Here is a 12,343-nt window from a genome sequence, read left to right as displayed (position 1 = left end):
TATTCAGGGCTCGAACCCCCCAGTCTATAAATATATATATACCACAGAAAGATAGAACCACAGTCACACTGAGATGCACACTGCTTGGAAGAGAGGAGAAGCTCAGAGGAAGGCTGTATGTGTGTTCATGGGGGGATAGAGAAGAGTGTCAGGGTGTATCTCAAGCCCATGACTAAAGCTCATTTGTGTCGTGAGGCCCCATTACCAGTGATAATGAGAATTAAGAGGCTTTGGCCCATGGCTGAGGGCTCAAGACTAGAGATAGGGGATAGAAGAGGAGTAGAGGCAGAATGAGGGAGAGGAAGGGGACTGATCCACAGCACCCAGCCCTGCAGCCCACAGCCCCCCTGGACACAAGTAGCCAACCAGCCAGGTAGCCAGGCAGCCAGGCAGTCAGGCAGCCAGGCAGCCAGGCAGCCAGGCAGTCAGGCAGTCAGGCAGCCAGGCAGCCAGGCAGTCAGGCAGTCAGGCAGCCAGGCAGCCAGGCCCAGGAATTAACTCCTCCTGGATTAGAGATAATTAATTTTGTGCTTACACCATTGAAGGCTGGATTACAGGCCAATCCCTGTCTCCTTCACTCCCCTAAACAGGAGGAGGAGGGGGGTGGAGAGAGAGAGGAGAATGGGAGGGAGAGAGGGAGAGGTGGCACAGCTGGGCCTGCCCGGGCGAAGGAGCGAGAGACAAAAGATGAAAAGAAAGAAAAAATGGGTTGATTGATGGAGGACAAGAGACATGTTAGCCCTCCTCAGTTTGCCCTGCTTTACTAGATGCTTTGTTAACTCTTTGTAGTACTTCCTATATATACTGTTTTAGCCTTGGTGGTGCCTTAGACTTTATCTATGTTATCCCTCCTGTGCCACATGCTCTTCTCTGCTGGTCCATGGTATTTGAGGCTCTTTGGGAGGCTGAGGTTGTCCGTTTCTCTCTGAAGGCTTTTGGTAGCTGTGGTTTGGGATGCATAGTCATGGTGATGGTTAAGACCATGGTTAGAAGTAGCTAGTTGTTCAGCAGTAGTGTACTGTAGGTGACTGTATATGACTCCTCATCACTGGGTTGTCTGACAGTGGATCAGACAGTCTGGACTGGGAACGTGCAGATTTTGGGCAGCAGATGGAGATTAACCCGCCCCCCTTCCCATTCTGACATGAAGGCCCAGTTATGATAATTATGCATTTCTCCTATAACCCCCCTCTCATCTCCCCTTGGAGCTGCCCCTAACCCTCTCCTCCCTCACTCCCTCCCTTCCCCTCTCATGTCCCTGGTGTTATTCCTGCCATAATGTGGTTGAGATGGAGCCCCAGGAGATGGAGGGGGCCCAGAGAGAGAGCAGGATTACTGGGGGGAGCAGGCTGCCCTGGGTGGGATAGAGAGGGAGGAGATAGGGGATCCTGGATCTCTCTAACAGTCCTCCCTCTTCACTATAATCTGTAAAAGGATCCAGCAGGGTCAAGTGCATCAGGTCACATAATGCTACTGATCTCTATCTAGGGTTGGATAGGTCCTTAATCTTTGTGCTTTAGGTCCTGCTGTACAGTACAGTACATGGAGGAAGGTCTAATGTAGTGTTGCCTCACAGTATTCATTTGAACCCTGTCCCTTGTAACCCAGGGAGACCCATGTATTTCTATCTGATGAACGGGTTGTATTCTTAGAATAAGGTCCAGTGTTCTGTATGTGTGGACAGTGGGAGAGTATTGAGGCTTTATGTTGTTGATGACTGATAGAGTTATAAGGCTCTTTGGGCATCTCAGTCAAGTGGCCATGCAGTGAGCATGAGGAGCAGCCTGGTGTGTGTTAATCTGTTTAGGGGTTAGAGAGTTAGACTGTAGGGTGTCAGAGCAGAGCGAGGAGAGCAGAACTGCTGACCACGGTGTCTGAGTGAACATATGTCACCGCTGGCCCTGTTCTGGCCCGGGCCTGGCCTCTCCCCAGGGGACCTCCTCCAAGTCCTCCCAGAGCGGCTTACAGCACAGGATGAGACTGGCAATCTGCAAACTACCCTGCTCACTTTAACACGGCTTTAACACCCACACGCACGGAAATAGCCACGGCCCTGCACACAGCCGTGTTTACTTGAACATGGCTTTAGTACCCAGTCAAACACACGCACACACACACACACACGCGCACACACACGCACGCACACACACGCACACACACACACACACACACAAATGTTTTTATTTCACCCTTATTTAACCAGGTAGGCAAGTTGAGAACAAGTTCTCATTTACAATTGCGACCTGGCCAAGATAAAGCAAAGCAGTTCGACACATACAACGACACAGAGTTACACATGGAGTATTACAAACATACAGTCAGTAATACAGTATAAACAAGTCTATATACGATGTGAGCAAATGAGGTGAGAAGGGAGGTAAAGGCAAAAAAGGCCATGGTGGCAAAGTAAATACAATATAGCAAGTAAAACACTGGAATGGTAGTTTTGCAATGGAAGAATGTGCAAAGTAGAAATAAAAATAATGGGGTGCAAAGGAGCAAAATAAATAAATAAATAAATAAAATACAGTTGGGAAAGAGGTAGTTGTTTGGGCTAAATTAAAGGTGGGCTATGTACAGGTGCAGTAATCTGTGAGCTGCTCTGACAGTTGGTGCTTAAAGCTAGTGAGGGAGATAAGTGTTTCCAGTTTCAGAGATTTTTGTAGTTCGTTCCAGTCATTGGCAGCAGAGAACTGGAAGGAGAGGCGGCCAAAGAAAGAATTGGTTTTGGGGGTGACTAGAGAGATAGCCCTGCTGGAGCGTGTGCTACAGGTGGGAGATGCTATGGTGACCAGCGAGCTGAGATAAGGGGGGACATTACCTAGCAGGGTCTTGTAGATGACATGGAGCCAGTGGGTTTGGCGACGAGTATGAAGCGAGGGCCAGCCAACGAGAGCGTATAGGTCGCAATGGTGGATAGTATATGGGGCTTTGGTGACAAAACGGATTGCACTGTGATAGACCGCATCCAATTTGTTGAGTAGGGTATTGGAGGCTATTTTGTAAATGACATCGCCAAAGTCGAGGATTGGTAGGATGGTCAGTTTTACAAGGGTATGTTTGGCAGCATGGGTGAAGGATGCTTTGTTGCGAAATAGGAAGCCAATTCTAGATTTTACTTTGGATTGGAGATGTTTGATATGGGTCTGGAAGGAGAGTTTACAGTCTAACCAGACACCTAAGTATTTGTAGTTGCCGTCCAGAGTAGTGTTGTTGGACAGGCGGGTAAGTGCAGGTAGCGATCGGTTGAAGAGCATGCATTTAGTTTTACTTGTATTTAAGAGCAATTGGAGGCCACTGAAGGAGAGTTGTATGGCATTGAAGCTTGCCTGGAGGGTTGTTAACACAGTGTCCAAAGAAGGGCCAGAAGTATACAGAATGGTATCATCTGCGTAGAGGTGGATCAGAGACTCACCAGCAGCAAGAGCGACCTCATTGATGTATACAGAGAAGAGAGTCGGTCCAAGAATTGAACCCTGTGGCACCCCCATAGACTGCCAGAGGTCCGGACAGCAGAAGCTCCGATTTGACACACTGAACTCTATCAGAGAAGTAGTTGGTGAACCAGGCGAGGCAATAATTTGAGAAACCAAGGCTGTCGAGTCTGCCGATGAGGATGTGGTGATTGACAGAGTCGAAAGCCTTGGCCAGATCAATGAATACGGCTGCACAGTAATGTTTCTTATCGATGGCGGTTAAGATATCGTTTAGGACCTTGAGCGTGGCTGAGGTGCACCCATGACCAGCTCTGAAACCAGATTGCGTAGCAGAGAAGGTATGGTGAGATTCGAAATGGTCGGTAATCTGTTTGTTGACTTGGATTTCGAAGACCTTAGAAAGGCATGGTAGGATAGATATAGGTCTGTAGCAGTTTGGGTCAAGAGTGTGTCCCCCTTTGAAGAGTGGGATGACCGCAGCTGCTTTCCAATCTTTGGGAATCTCAGAAGACACGAAAGAGAGGTTGAACAGGCTAGTAATAGAGGGGTGGCAACAATTTCGGCAGATAATTTTTAGAAAGAAAGGGTCCAGATTGTCTCGCCCGGCTGATTTGTAGGGGTCCAGATTTTGCAGCTCTTTCAGAACATCATCTGAACGGATTTGGGAGAAGGAGAAATGGGGAAGGCTTGGGCGACTTGCTGTTGGGGGTGCAGTGCTGTTGACCGGGGTAGGAGTAGCCAGGTGGAAAGCATGGCCAGCCGTAGAAAAATGCTTATTGAAATTCTCAATTATGGTGGATTTATCAGTGGTGACAGTGTTTCCTATCTTCAGTGCAGTGGGCAGCTGGGAGGAGGTGTTCTTATTCTTCATGGACATTACAGTGTCCCAGAACTTTTTTGAGTTAGTGTTGCAGGAAGCAAATTTCGGCTTGAAAAAGCTAGCCTTGGCTTTTCTAACTGCCTGTGTATAATGGTTTCTAGCTTCCCTGAACAGCTGCATATCACGGGGTTGTTCGATGCTAATGCAGAACGCCATAGGATGTTTTTGTGTTGGTTAAGGGCAGTCAGGTCTGGGGAGAACCAAGGGCTATATCTGTTCCTGGTTCTACATTTCTGGAATGGGGCATGTTTATTTAAGGTGGTTAGGAAGGCATTTAAAAAAAATATCCAGGCATCCTCTACTGATGGGATGAGATCAATATCCTTCCAGGATACCCCGGCCAGGTCGATTAGAAAGGTCTGCTCGCTGAAGTGTTTCAGGGAGCGTTTTACAGTGATGAGTGGAGGTCGTTTGACCACTGACCCATTACGGATGCAGGCAATGAGGCAGTGATCGCTGAGATCTTGGTTGAAGACAGCAGAGGTGTATTTAGAGGGCAAGTTGGTTAGGATGATATCTATGAGGGTGCCCGTGTTTAAGGCTTTGGGGAGGTACCTGGTAGGTTCATTGATAATTTGTGTGAGATTGAGGGCATCAAGTTTAGATTGTAGGATGGCTGGGGTGTTAAGCATGTTCCAGTTTAGGTCGCCTAGCAGCACGAGCTCTGAAGATAGATGGGGGGCAATCAGTTCACATATGGTGTCCAGAGCACAGCTGGGGGCAGATGGTGGTCTATAGCAGGCGGCAACGGTGAGAGACTTGTTTTTAGAGAGGTGGAAGTAGAAGTAGAAGTTCAAATTGTTTGGGTACAGACCTGGATAGTAGGACAGAACTCTGCAGGCTATCTTTGCAGTAGATTGCAACACTGCCCCCTTTGGCAGTTCTATCTTGTCTGAAAAAGTTGTAGTTTGGAATTAAAATTTCAGAATTTTTGGTGGTCTTCCTAAACCAGGATTCAGACACAGCTAGAACATCCGGGTTGGCAGAGTATGCTAAAGCAGTGAATAGAACAAACTTAGGGAGGAGGCTTCTAATGTTAACATGAATGAAACCAAGGCTATTACGGTTACAGAAGTCATCAAAAGAGAGCACCTGGGGAATAGGAGTGGAGTTAGGCACTGCAGGGCCTGGATTCACCTCTACATCGCTACATAGGAGGAGTAGAATAAGGGTTCGGCTAAAAGCAATAAGAATTGGTCGTCTAGAATGTCTGGAACAGAGAGTAAAAGGAGGTTTCTGGGGGCGATAAAATAGCATCAAGGTATAATGTACAGACAAAGGTATGGTAGGATGTGAATACAGTGGAGGTAAACCTAGGTATTGTGATGAAGAGAGAGATATTGTCTCTAGAAACATCATTGAAACCAGGAGATGTCATTGCATGTGTGGGTGGTGGAACTAATAGGTTGGATAAGGTATAGTGAGCAGGACTAGAGGCTCTACAGTGAAATAAGCCAATAAACACTAACCAGAACAGCAATGGACAAGGCATATTGACATTAAGGAGAGGCATGCTTAGTCGAGTGATCAAAAGGGTCCAGTGAGTGGAGAGGTTGGTTGGGGGTCACGGCGATTTAGACAGCTAGCCAGGCGATCGGTAGCAAGCTAGCATAGGATGGAGGTCTGTTATTAGCCACCTCTTGCGTTCCGTCAGTAGAATAGTGGAGTTCCGTGTGGTAGAGGGGATTAATCCAAATCACACAACAACAACAAAAATAAAAACAATATATATAGTTATAGAGGCCCAAGAAGAAACATAATAATAATAAAAATAAATAAATAAATTGTCCGATTGTCTATTCAGATAGCAGCCGATCTATTCAGATAGACAGCTAACGGTTAGCAGGCCGCAGATGGGCGTTCAGGTAACGTTGCGACGGAGGAGCCAGCCGGATAACTCCTTCGGGTAGATAACGTCGGCAGTCCAGTTGTGAAGGCCCAGTGGAGCTCCGCGTAGGCAGTAAAACGGGTCCGGATAGGTGACTGCAGCCCCGGAGTGATTGATGGAACTCAGGAGTGATTGACGGAGCTGGCTAGCTCCGGAATAATTGATGTTTGCTCCGGAATCGACAAAAGCCGATAGTCACACGGATAGCAGCTAGCTAGCTGTGAGATCCAGGTATGAATGTCCAGAGAGCGGTTGAAATCCAGGGACATGGAGAGAAAAATTGGTCCGGTATGTTCCGTTCCGAGCCGCGCTGCGCTGCACCGTACAAAACTGGTGATAGATTTTCGAGCGAAAGGATAGCTGATGACCACAAACCGTGGTTAGCTGAATACTAACGATTTGCCAGTAAAGACGCTAACTAGCTTCTGAACTAGCTTCTGAACTAGCTTCTGATTAGCTTCTGGATTAGCTTCTGGGCTATCTTCTGGCTAGTTTCTGGCTAGCTTCTTGGAGTTTCTGGCTAGCTTCTTGGAGGATTACAGATTTGAGGTAAATAATACTTTTTTATAAATATAAATTGGTGAGGCGGGTTGCAGGAGAGTGTTTTCAAGATGATATATATATATATATATATATATATACGGGACACGACAAGACGAGGACAAAAGACATCTGAACCGCTATGCCATCTTGGATGGAACATACAAGACACACTCATACATTCACACACGCACATACACACACTCACACACGCACACACGCACACACGCGCACACACACACACACACACACACACACACACACACACACACACACACACACACACACACACACACACACACACACACACACACACACACACACACACACACACACACAGCTCTGCTGACCTGTCTATGTGTTGTGTATCCTCTCCAGTCCCAGGTCCTCCAGCTGGTATCAAAGCCGTGCCCTCATCTCCCAACAGTGTGGTCGTGTCCTGGCTACCCCCCCTTAAACCCAATGGTGTCATCCGCAAGTACACCATCTACTGCTCCAGCCCAGGCTCCGGACAGCCGGTAAGTACCACTGAGAGGGCAGAGTATGGGATGGGGGAGGCGCAGTTACAGGTATTGTAGAGGCAGAGAATTAATGCCCTAATGACAGGACATGATGTGAATGCATGATATAGCACTTGATGGATAATTCATTAGTAACCAACACTCAGTGTGTGTGTGTGTGTGTGTGTGTGTGTGTGTGTGTGTGTGTGTGTGTGTGTGTGTGTGTGTGTGTGTGTGTGTGTGTGTGTGTGTGTGTGTGTGTGTGTGTGTATGTGGGGGGTGTTTGGGTGTGTCTCTATCTCACTGTGTTTGCACCGTCGCTTTATTTCCTGCCCTCCCAGATGAACAGATGAGGTTGTCTTGGCAACGTGATGAGACGTAGATATGCAAATGAAGCAGAGAACAAGCTCACACATGCCCACTGCAGCATCAGGAGCTCTCACACACACAGGTCTGCACTAGCTATGCAGTTTTCACACATCTACATTATTCTCTCTCTCTCACACACACATACACACACACACACACTCATTTTCTGGTGGCACACATTCAGACCACACACACACGATCCAATAAAATCCTGCTATCATGGAAGAATTCCACTTTCTTATCATTCACAAATCCTCACCCTATGTGGATGAGTACCATGTAAATGAGCATGGAGAAGAGGAGGGAGACGGGGGAGGGAGACGAGGGAGGGAGGAGCAGAGCAGGGTATCAGTCACACAGAGATGAGAGTGCTTTTGTTCCTCTTTTCATTATCTCTCTGTATCACTCCCTGGATCACCACGACACTGCTGCCTCCACGCTGGAGGAATGTTCTAATGTTCCTGTTACTCACCCCCCCCAGAGCCCCACATTCACCCCTTCTCCCTCCTCCCCTCCCTTCTTCTCTCTATCCCTCTGTCATACCCACCCTGCTCTCCAGCAAGCCTGGGTAGAGGCTGAGATAGGGAGGGAGAGAGAAAGAGAGAAAAAGGTAAATGAGGCAAACGAAAAAAGAGGTGAAGATGGTATTGAGTGGTGAACAGATGAGGGAGGTGGTGTGTGTGTGTGTGTGTGTGTGTGTGTGTGTGTGTGTGTGTGTGTGTGTGTGTGTGTGTGTGTGTGTGTGTGTGTGTGTGTGTGTGTGTGTGTGTGTGTGTGTGTGTGTGTGTGTGTGTGTGAGAGAGACTGGGTACTAAAGCCATGTTCAAGTAAACACGGCTGTGTGTGTGTGTGTGTTGCGTGCCTGCATACATGCATGAGTTATACTCCTTAGTTCTCCTTAGTTCTCTTTCAAGTCATCTGGGCTTCCCTCATGCCATTAGACCATATATGCCAAGCAGCCCCTCCAAAGTGCTACTGTACCATTATACCATGGTATTACACAGTGTTAATAATCGGACCTGTATCTCTCTCCCCAGGCTCCCAGTGAGTATGAGGCCAACCCAGAGATGTTGTTCTACAGGATCACCCATCTGACCCGCGGTAAACAGTACCTCATCTGGGCCTCCGCCGTGACAACTGCTGGCCGCGGCAACATCAGTGAAAAGGTCACCGTGGAGCCTGCTGGGAAAGGTAAGGGAGGAGGGGGCGAGGGGTAATTGAGGAGGGATGGAGGGATTTGTGTAAAGGTTATTTAAAAAGAGAAGAAGAAAATAGAGGAAGAAGAATTTCAGAAATAGTCTGTCTTACACAGAGGGCTTTCATCTGTCTCTCTGTACCTTTCTCCTCTCTCTTGTCTTTCTTTCTCTCTTCTCTCTCCCTCTCTCCCTCTCTATCCCAAGTTCTTCCTCTCTCTCTCTCTCTCTCTCTCTCTCTCTCTCTCTCTCTCTCTCTCTCTCTCTCTCTCTCTCTCTCTATTGACTGACAGCTGTAGTATTGATTGAGGGCTGGCGGTGTAGCAGGAAACACTGTTGTTAATTATGTGGTGATGAACAGGGCCTACCCAGTAAACTGGCCCTTAGGGACGGGGGTGGACAGGGATCAATACTGGGGAGAATCTATGGAGCATGGATGGACTGAGCGAGACGGAGGGATAGGAGGGGGACTCCAATGCTCTGCTCTGCTCTCATAACAGTGGGTAAAAGGAAACCCTCCAGGCTAACCTACACAATACCAGGATCACTCAGCAAACACTAGAGAAAGATGTTTACACAACAAGAAAGTGGAAACAGAGCAGAGAGGTTAGAGTGTTTGTCTGGCTGTAAATGTACCTGGGTGCTTAAGTGTGTGAATGTGCATGTGTATGTGAGCATATTCAGTGTGTGTGTGTGTGTGTGTGTGTGTGTGTGTGTGTGTGTGTGTGTGTGTGTGTGTGTGTGTGTGTGTGTGTGTGTGTGTGTATATGTGACATCCCAGTTTAACCTGTGTCACCTGCCCTCTATCTGCAGCCCCAGCTAAGATCCTGTCTTTCGGGGGCACAGTGACTACTCCCTGGGTGAAGGAGGTCCGTCTGCCCTGCAGCTCAGTGGGAGAACCCACCCCCACCATCAAATGGACCAAAGACAGGTCAGAACTCTCCTAACTCATCCTCCATGGAAGTAAAGTGGGGAACTCTCAGTCAATGCTAGGAGAAACTTTAGACTTGGTGCCAATGCTGGGTTTTGGAAGATAAGGTTCAGGTCAGGGTTAAGTCTACCATAGAGGTGTGAGGTTGCTGTATTGTGATCTAACTGGGATCCTCTGTGTGTGTGTCTCAGTGAGGACTCGACTATCCCTGTGACTGTGGACGGGCAGCGTCAGATCCTGTCCAACGGTACTCTGGTGTTACGTTCCGTCAAAGCTGAGGATTCTGGGTACTACACGTGCACGGCCACCAACACCCTGGGCTTTGACACCATCATAGTAAACCTACTGGTGCAAGGTGAGCTGGGATACGCTGGGCTGGTTGAGTGTATGGGTGGGGCGAGGTCTGAGGACCTTCTGGGGTTGTCTCAGCTGGTTTCTGGGTGTTCCGCTGACTGTGTGTGTATCGTATCTCTCTATCTGGTCCCTCAATCTGCTCACTGTCACTGTGTGTTGTTTGTGCCTGGTCTCTGTGGTGCTGATTGACTCTAACTGTGTCTGACTGTGTTCTCTCTCTGGATGTTCAGTTCCTCCAGACCAGCCCCGTCTGACCGTCTCCACCACCTCCACCTCTTCCATCACCCTGGCCTGGATCCCTGGGGACAACGGAGGCAGCTCCATCAGAGGTACACCACTCCCTCCCCCTGGGCCTTAGTGCATTAGGATCAGTCTGAGGAGAGTTCTTTACCTGCTGTATCTCACTGAGAGATAATTCCTCTAAAAATATAAATAATATTGATATAGCCTTTTACCTTTTTGTGTCATTTTCTCGGTTCCCGTCAATGTGTTAACTTTTAGCTCCTAATGTCTGATATACTAGCAAAAGAAGGTACTGTATCACTGAGGGCATTCTAAATCCTTTATCTCCCCCTGGTGTTCATGGGGTGTAACAGCCGTTAGAGCTGACCTGATTTTACCTCAGTGGAGTATGTGCAGGTTGTGTAATATGGCTTTAATAATTGAACTGGGACGATATTATAATTGATAGACATTTACAGTATTTCATTGTTTTTTAAATGGTTTATTTGTATATTCGGCAGATTATAAAGAAATGCTTAATTGATTCTGTAGTGTATCCCTGTGTGTCCTCAGGTTTCGTCCTGCAGTACTCAGTGGACAACACAGAGGAGTGGAGGGATGTGTTCATTAGTTCCAGTGAGCGTTCCTTCAGGCTGGACAACCTGCGCTGTGGGACCTGGTACAAGGTCAAACTGGCAGCCAAGAACAGTGTGGGCTCAGGACGCATCTCTGAGATCATCGAGGCTAAGACCCACGGACGAGGTGAGGGAAAAGGAAAGATCAAGGGGAAGGGGGGAAGGTGAGCGAGGGTGTAGCGGAGGAAGGAGCAGAAATAGTTTAATTTTAACACAGCATGATTTTATATTTTACCTCACATCGTGTGTTTTACCTCATATAAACTACATCCCCACTCTAACACACTAACTTCAGTTACCGCCAGTCTGACAATCTCCCTGTCTCTTCTCTTCTCCTGCAGAGCCCGTGTTCAACAAAGAGCAGCCCCTGCTCACCCACATCAACTCCACCCACGCGGGGCTCAACCTGCAGGGCTGGACCAGCGGCGGCTGCCCCATCACCGCTCTGCTGCTGGACTTCCGGCCCAAGGGCACGTGGGCCTGGCAGAGCCTGAAGGCCAACGCCACGGCCCAGCTATTCCTCAGCGAGCTGCGGGAGGCCACCTGGTACGAGCTGAAGATGAAGGCCTGTAATAGCGCCGGCTGTGGGAACCAAAGCTCCCAGTTTGCCACCACAGACTATGACGGCAGTGAGTCACTTCCTGTTTCTACCAGATAACTGCTCTCACTTGCTGCTTTGACATTTTCATGTACATTTTAGCAGACTCTTATTCAGAGCTAATTACATCATAAGGAGGGAGACCAAAAAAGGGAGAGAAGGAGGAGTAGAATGTGAGTGGGCTTGAAAGTGGTGGTAAAAGCAGTCCTTTAATCTACCTCTGACCCCCTTTCCCTCCCTCTCACTTTCCCTCTCACCCCTTCTCTCCCTCCCAGGTACCATCCCTCCTATAAGCTCTGCCCATGAGGACAGAGATGATGTGAAGAAGCTGTTCTCCATCGGTTCTCCTGTCATCCTGGTCACCCTGGGCGTCGCCCTGCTCTTCATCATCCGCAAGAAACGCAAGGAGAAGAGACTCAAACGACTCAGAGGTGAGAAACAAAGGGAAGGAGGGGGAAAGAGAGGGAAGAGGGGGAGGGGAGAACAGAGAGGAAGAGCCATAAGTAAATGAGTAAATAACTGAGAAGCACTAAAGGTAACACGTCAAAATAATTAGCCTAATCCACATGATGATCCATTATAATCTAATAAAGATATTTGTGTTTGCTTTCACAGATGCTAAGAGCCTTGCAGAGATGCTTATCAGGTAAGGATAATACTCTAGATTGATTGGTGCCTGTGGTTATGGATGTGTAATTTTCCAGGGGATCTTGATGGATCTTTGAATATACCTGCAAGTCCCAGTAAACTCTTATAAAGTATCACCAATATACTCCTGTTATATATGTATACGTGT

General features: G+C 48.0%; 1 protein-coding gene across 4 annotated transcripts in view; it reads left to right on the top strand.

The window, feature by feature from the left end:
• Nucleotides 1-12,343, top strand: part of LOC118377396 (cell adhesion molecule DSCAML1-like) — a 127,942-nt gene that overhangs the window by 113,137 nt on the left and 2,462 nt on the right. For 2 of the 4 annotated variants that reach the window (XM_052457988.1, XM_052457987.1), the window contains exons 20-29: nucleotides 7,124-7,263; nucleotides 8,174-8,224; nucleotides 8,652-8,805; nucleotides 9,621-9,738; nucleotides 9,930-10,093; nucleotides 10,323-10,421; nucleotides 10,888-11,076; nucleotides 11,291-11,578; nucleotides 11,823-11,978; nucleotides 12,163-12,193. In XM_052457988.1, coding sequence (XP_052313948.1) covers nucleotides 7,124-7,263; nucleotides 8,174-8,224; nucleotides 8,652-8,805; nucleotides 9,621-9,738; nucleotides 9,930-10,093; nucleotides 10,323-10,421; nucleotides 10,888-11,076; nucleotides 11,291-11,578; nucleotides 11,823-11,978; nucleotides 12,163-12,193 — 1,390 coding nt within the window. The remainder of the gene's footprint in view (nucleotides 1-7,123; nucleotides 7,264-8,173; nucleotides 8,225-8,651; nucleotides 8,806-9,620; nucleotides 9,739-9,929; nucleotides 10,094-10,322; nucleotides 10,422-10,887; nucleotides 11,077-11,290; nucleotides 11,579-11,822; nucleotides 11,979-12,162; nucleotides 12,194-12,343) is intronic. The other 2 variants (XM_052457990.1, XM_052457989.1) reach the window with 1 other exon arrangement.

The sequence above is a fragment of the Oncorhynchus keta genome, chromosome 12 (assembly GCF_023373465.1).
Source record: "Oncorhynchus keta strain PuntledgeMale-10-30-2019 chromosome 12, Oket_V2, whole genome shotgun sequence".
In the NCBI taxonomy this organism is placed as follows: Eukaryota; Metazoa; Chordata; class Actinopteri; order Salmoniformes; family Salmonidae; genus Oncorhynchus; species Oncorhynchus keta.
The sequence above is the reverse complement of the archived record's forward strand: the minus strand, read 5'-3'. Positions and strand labels throughout refer to the sequence as shown.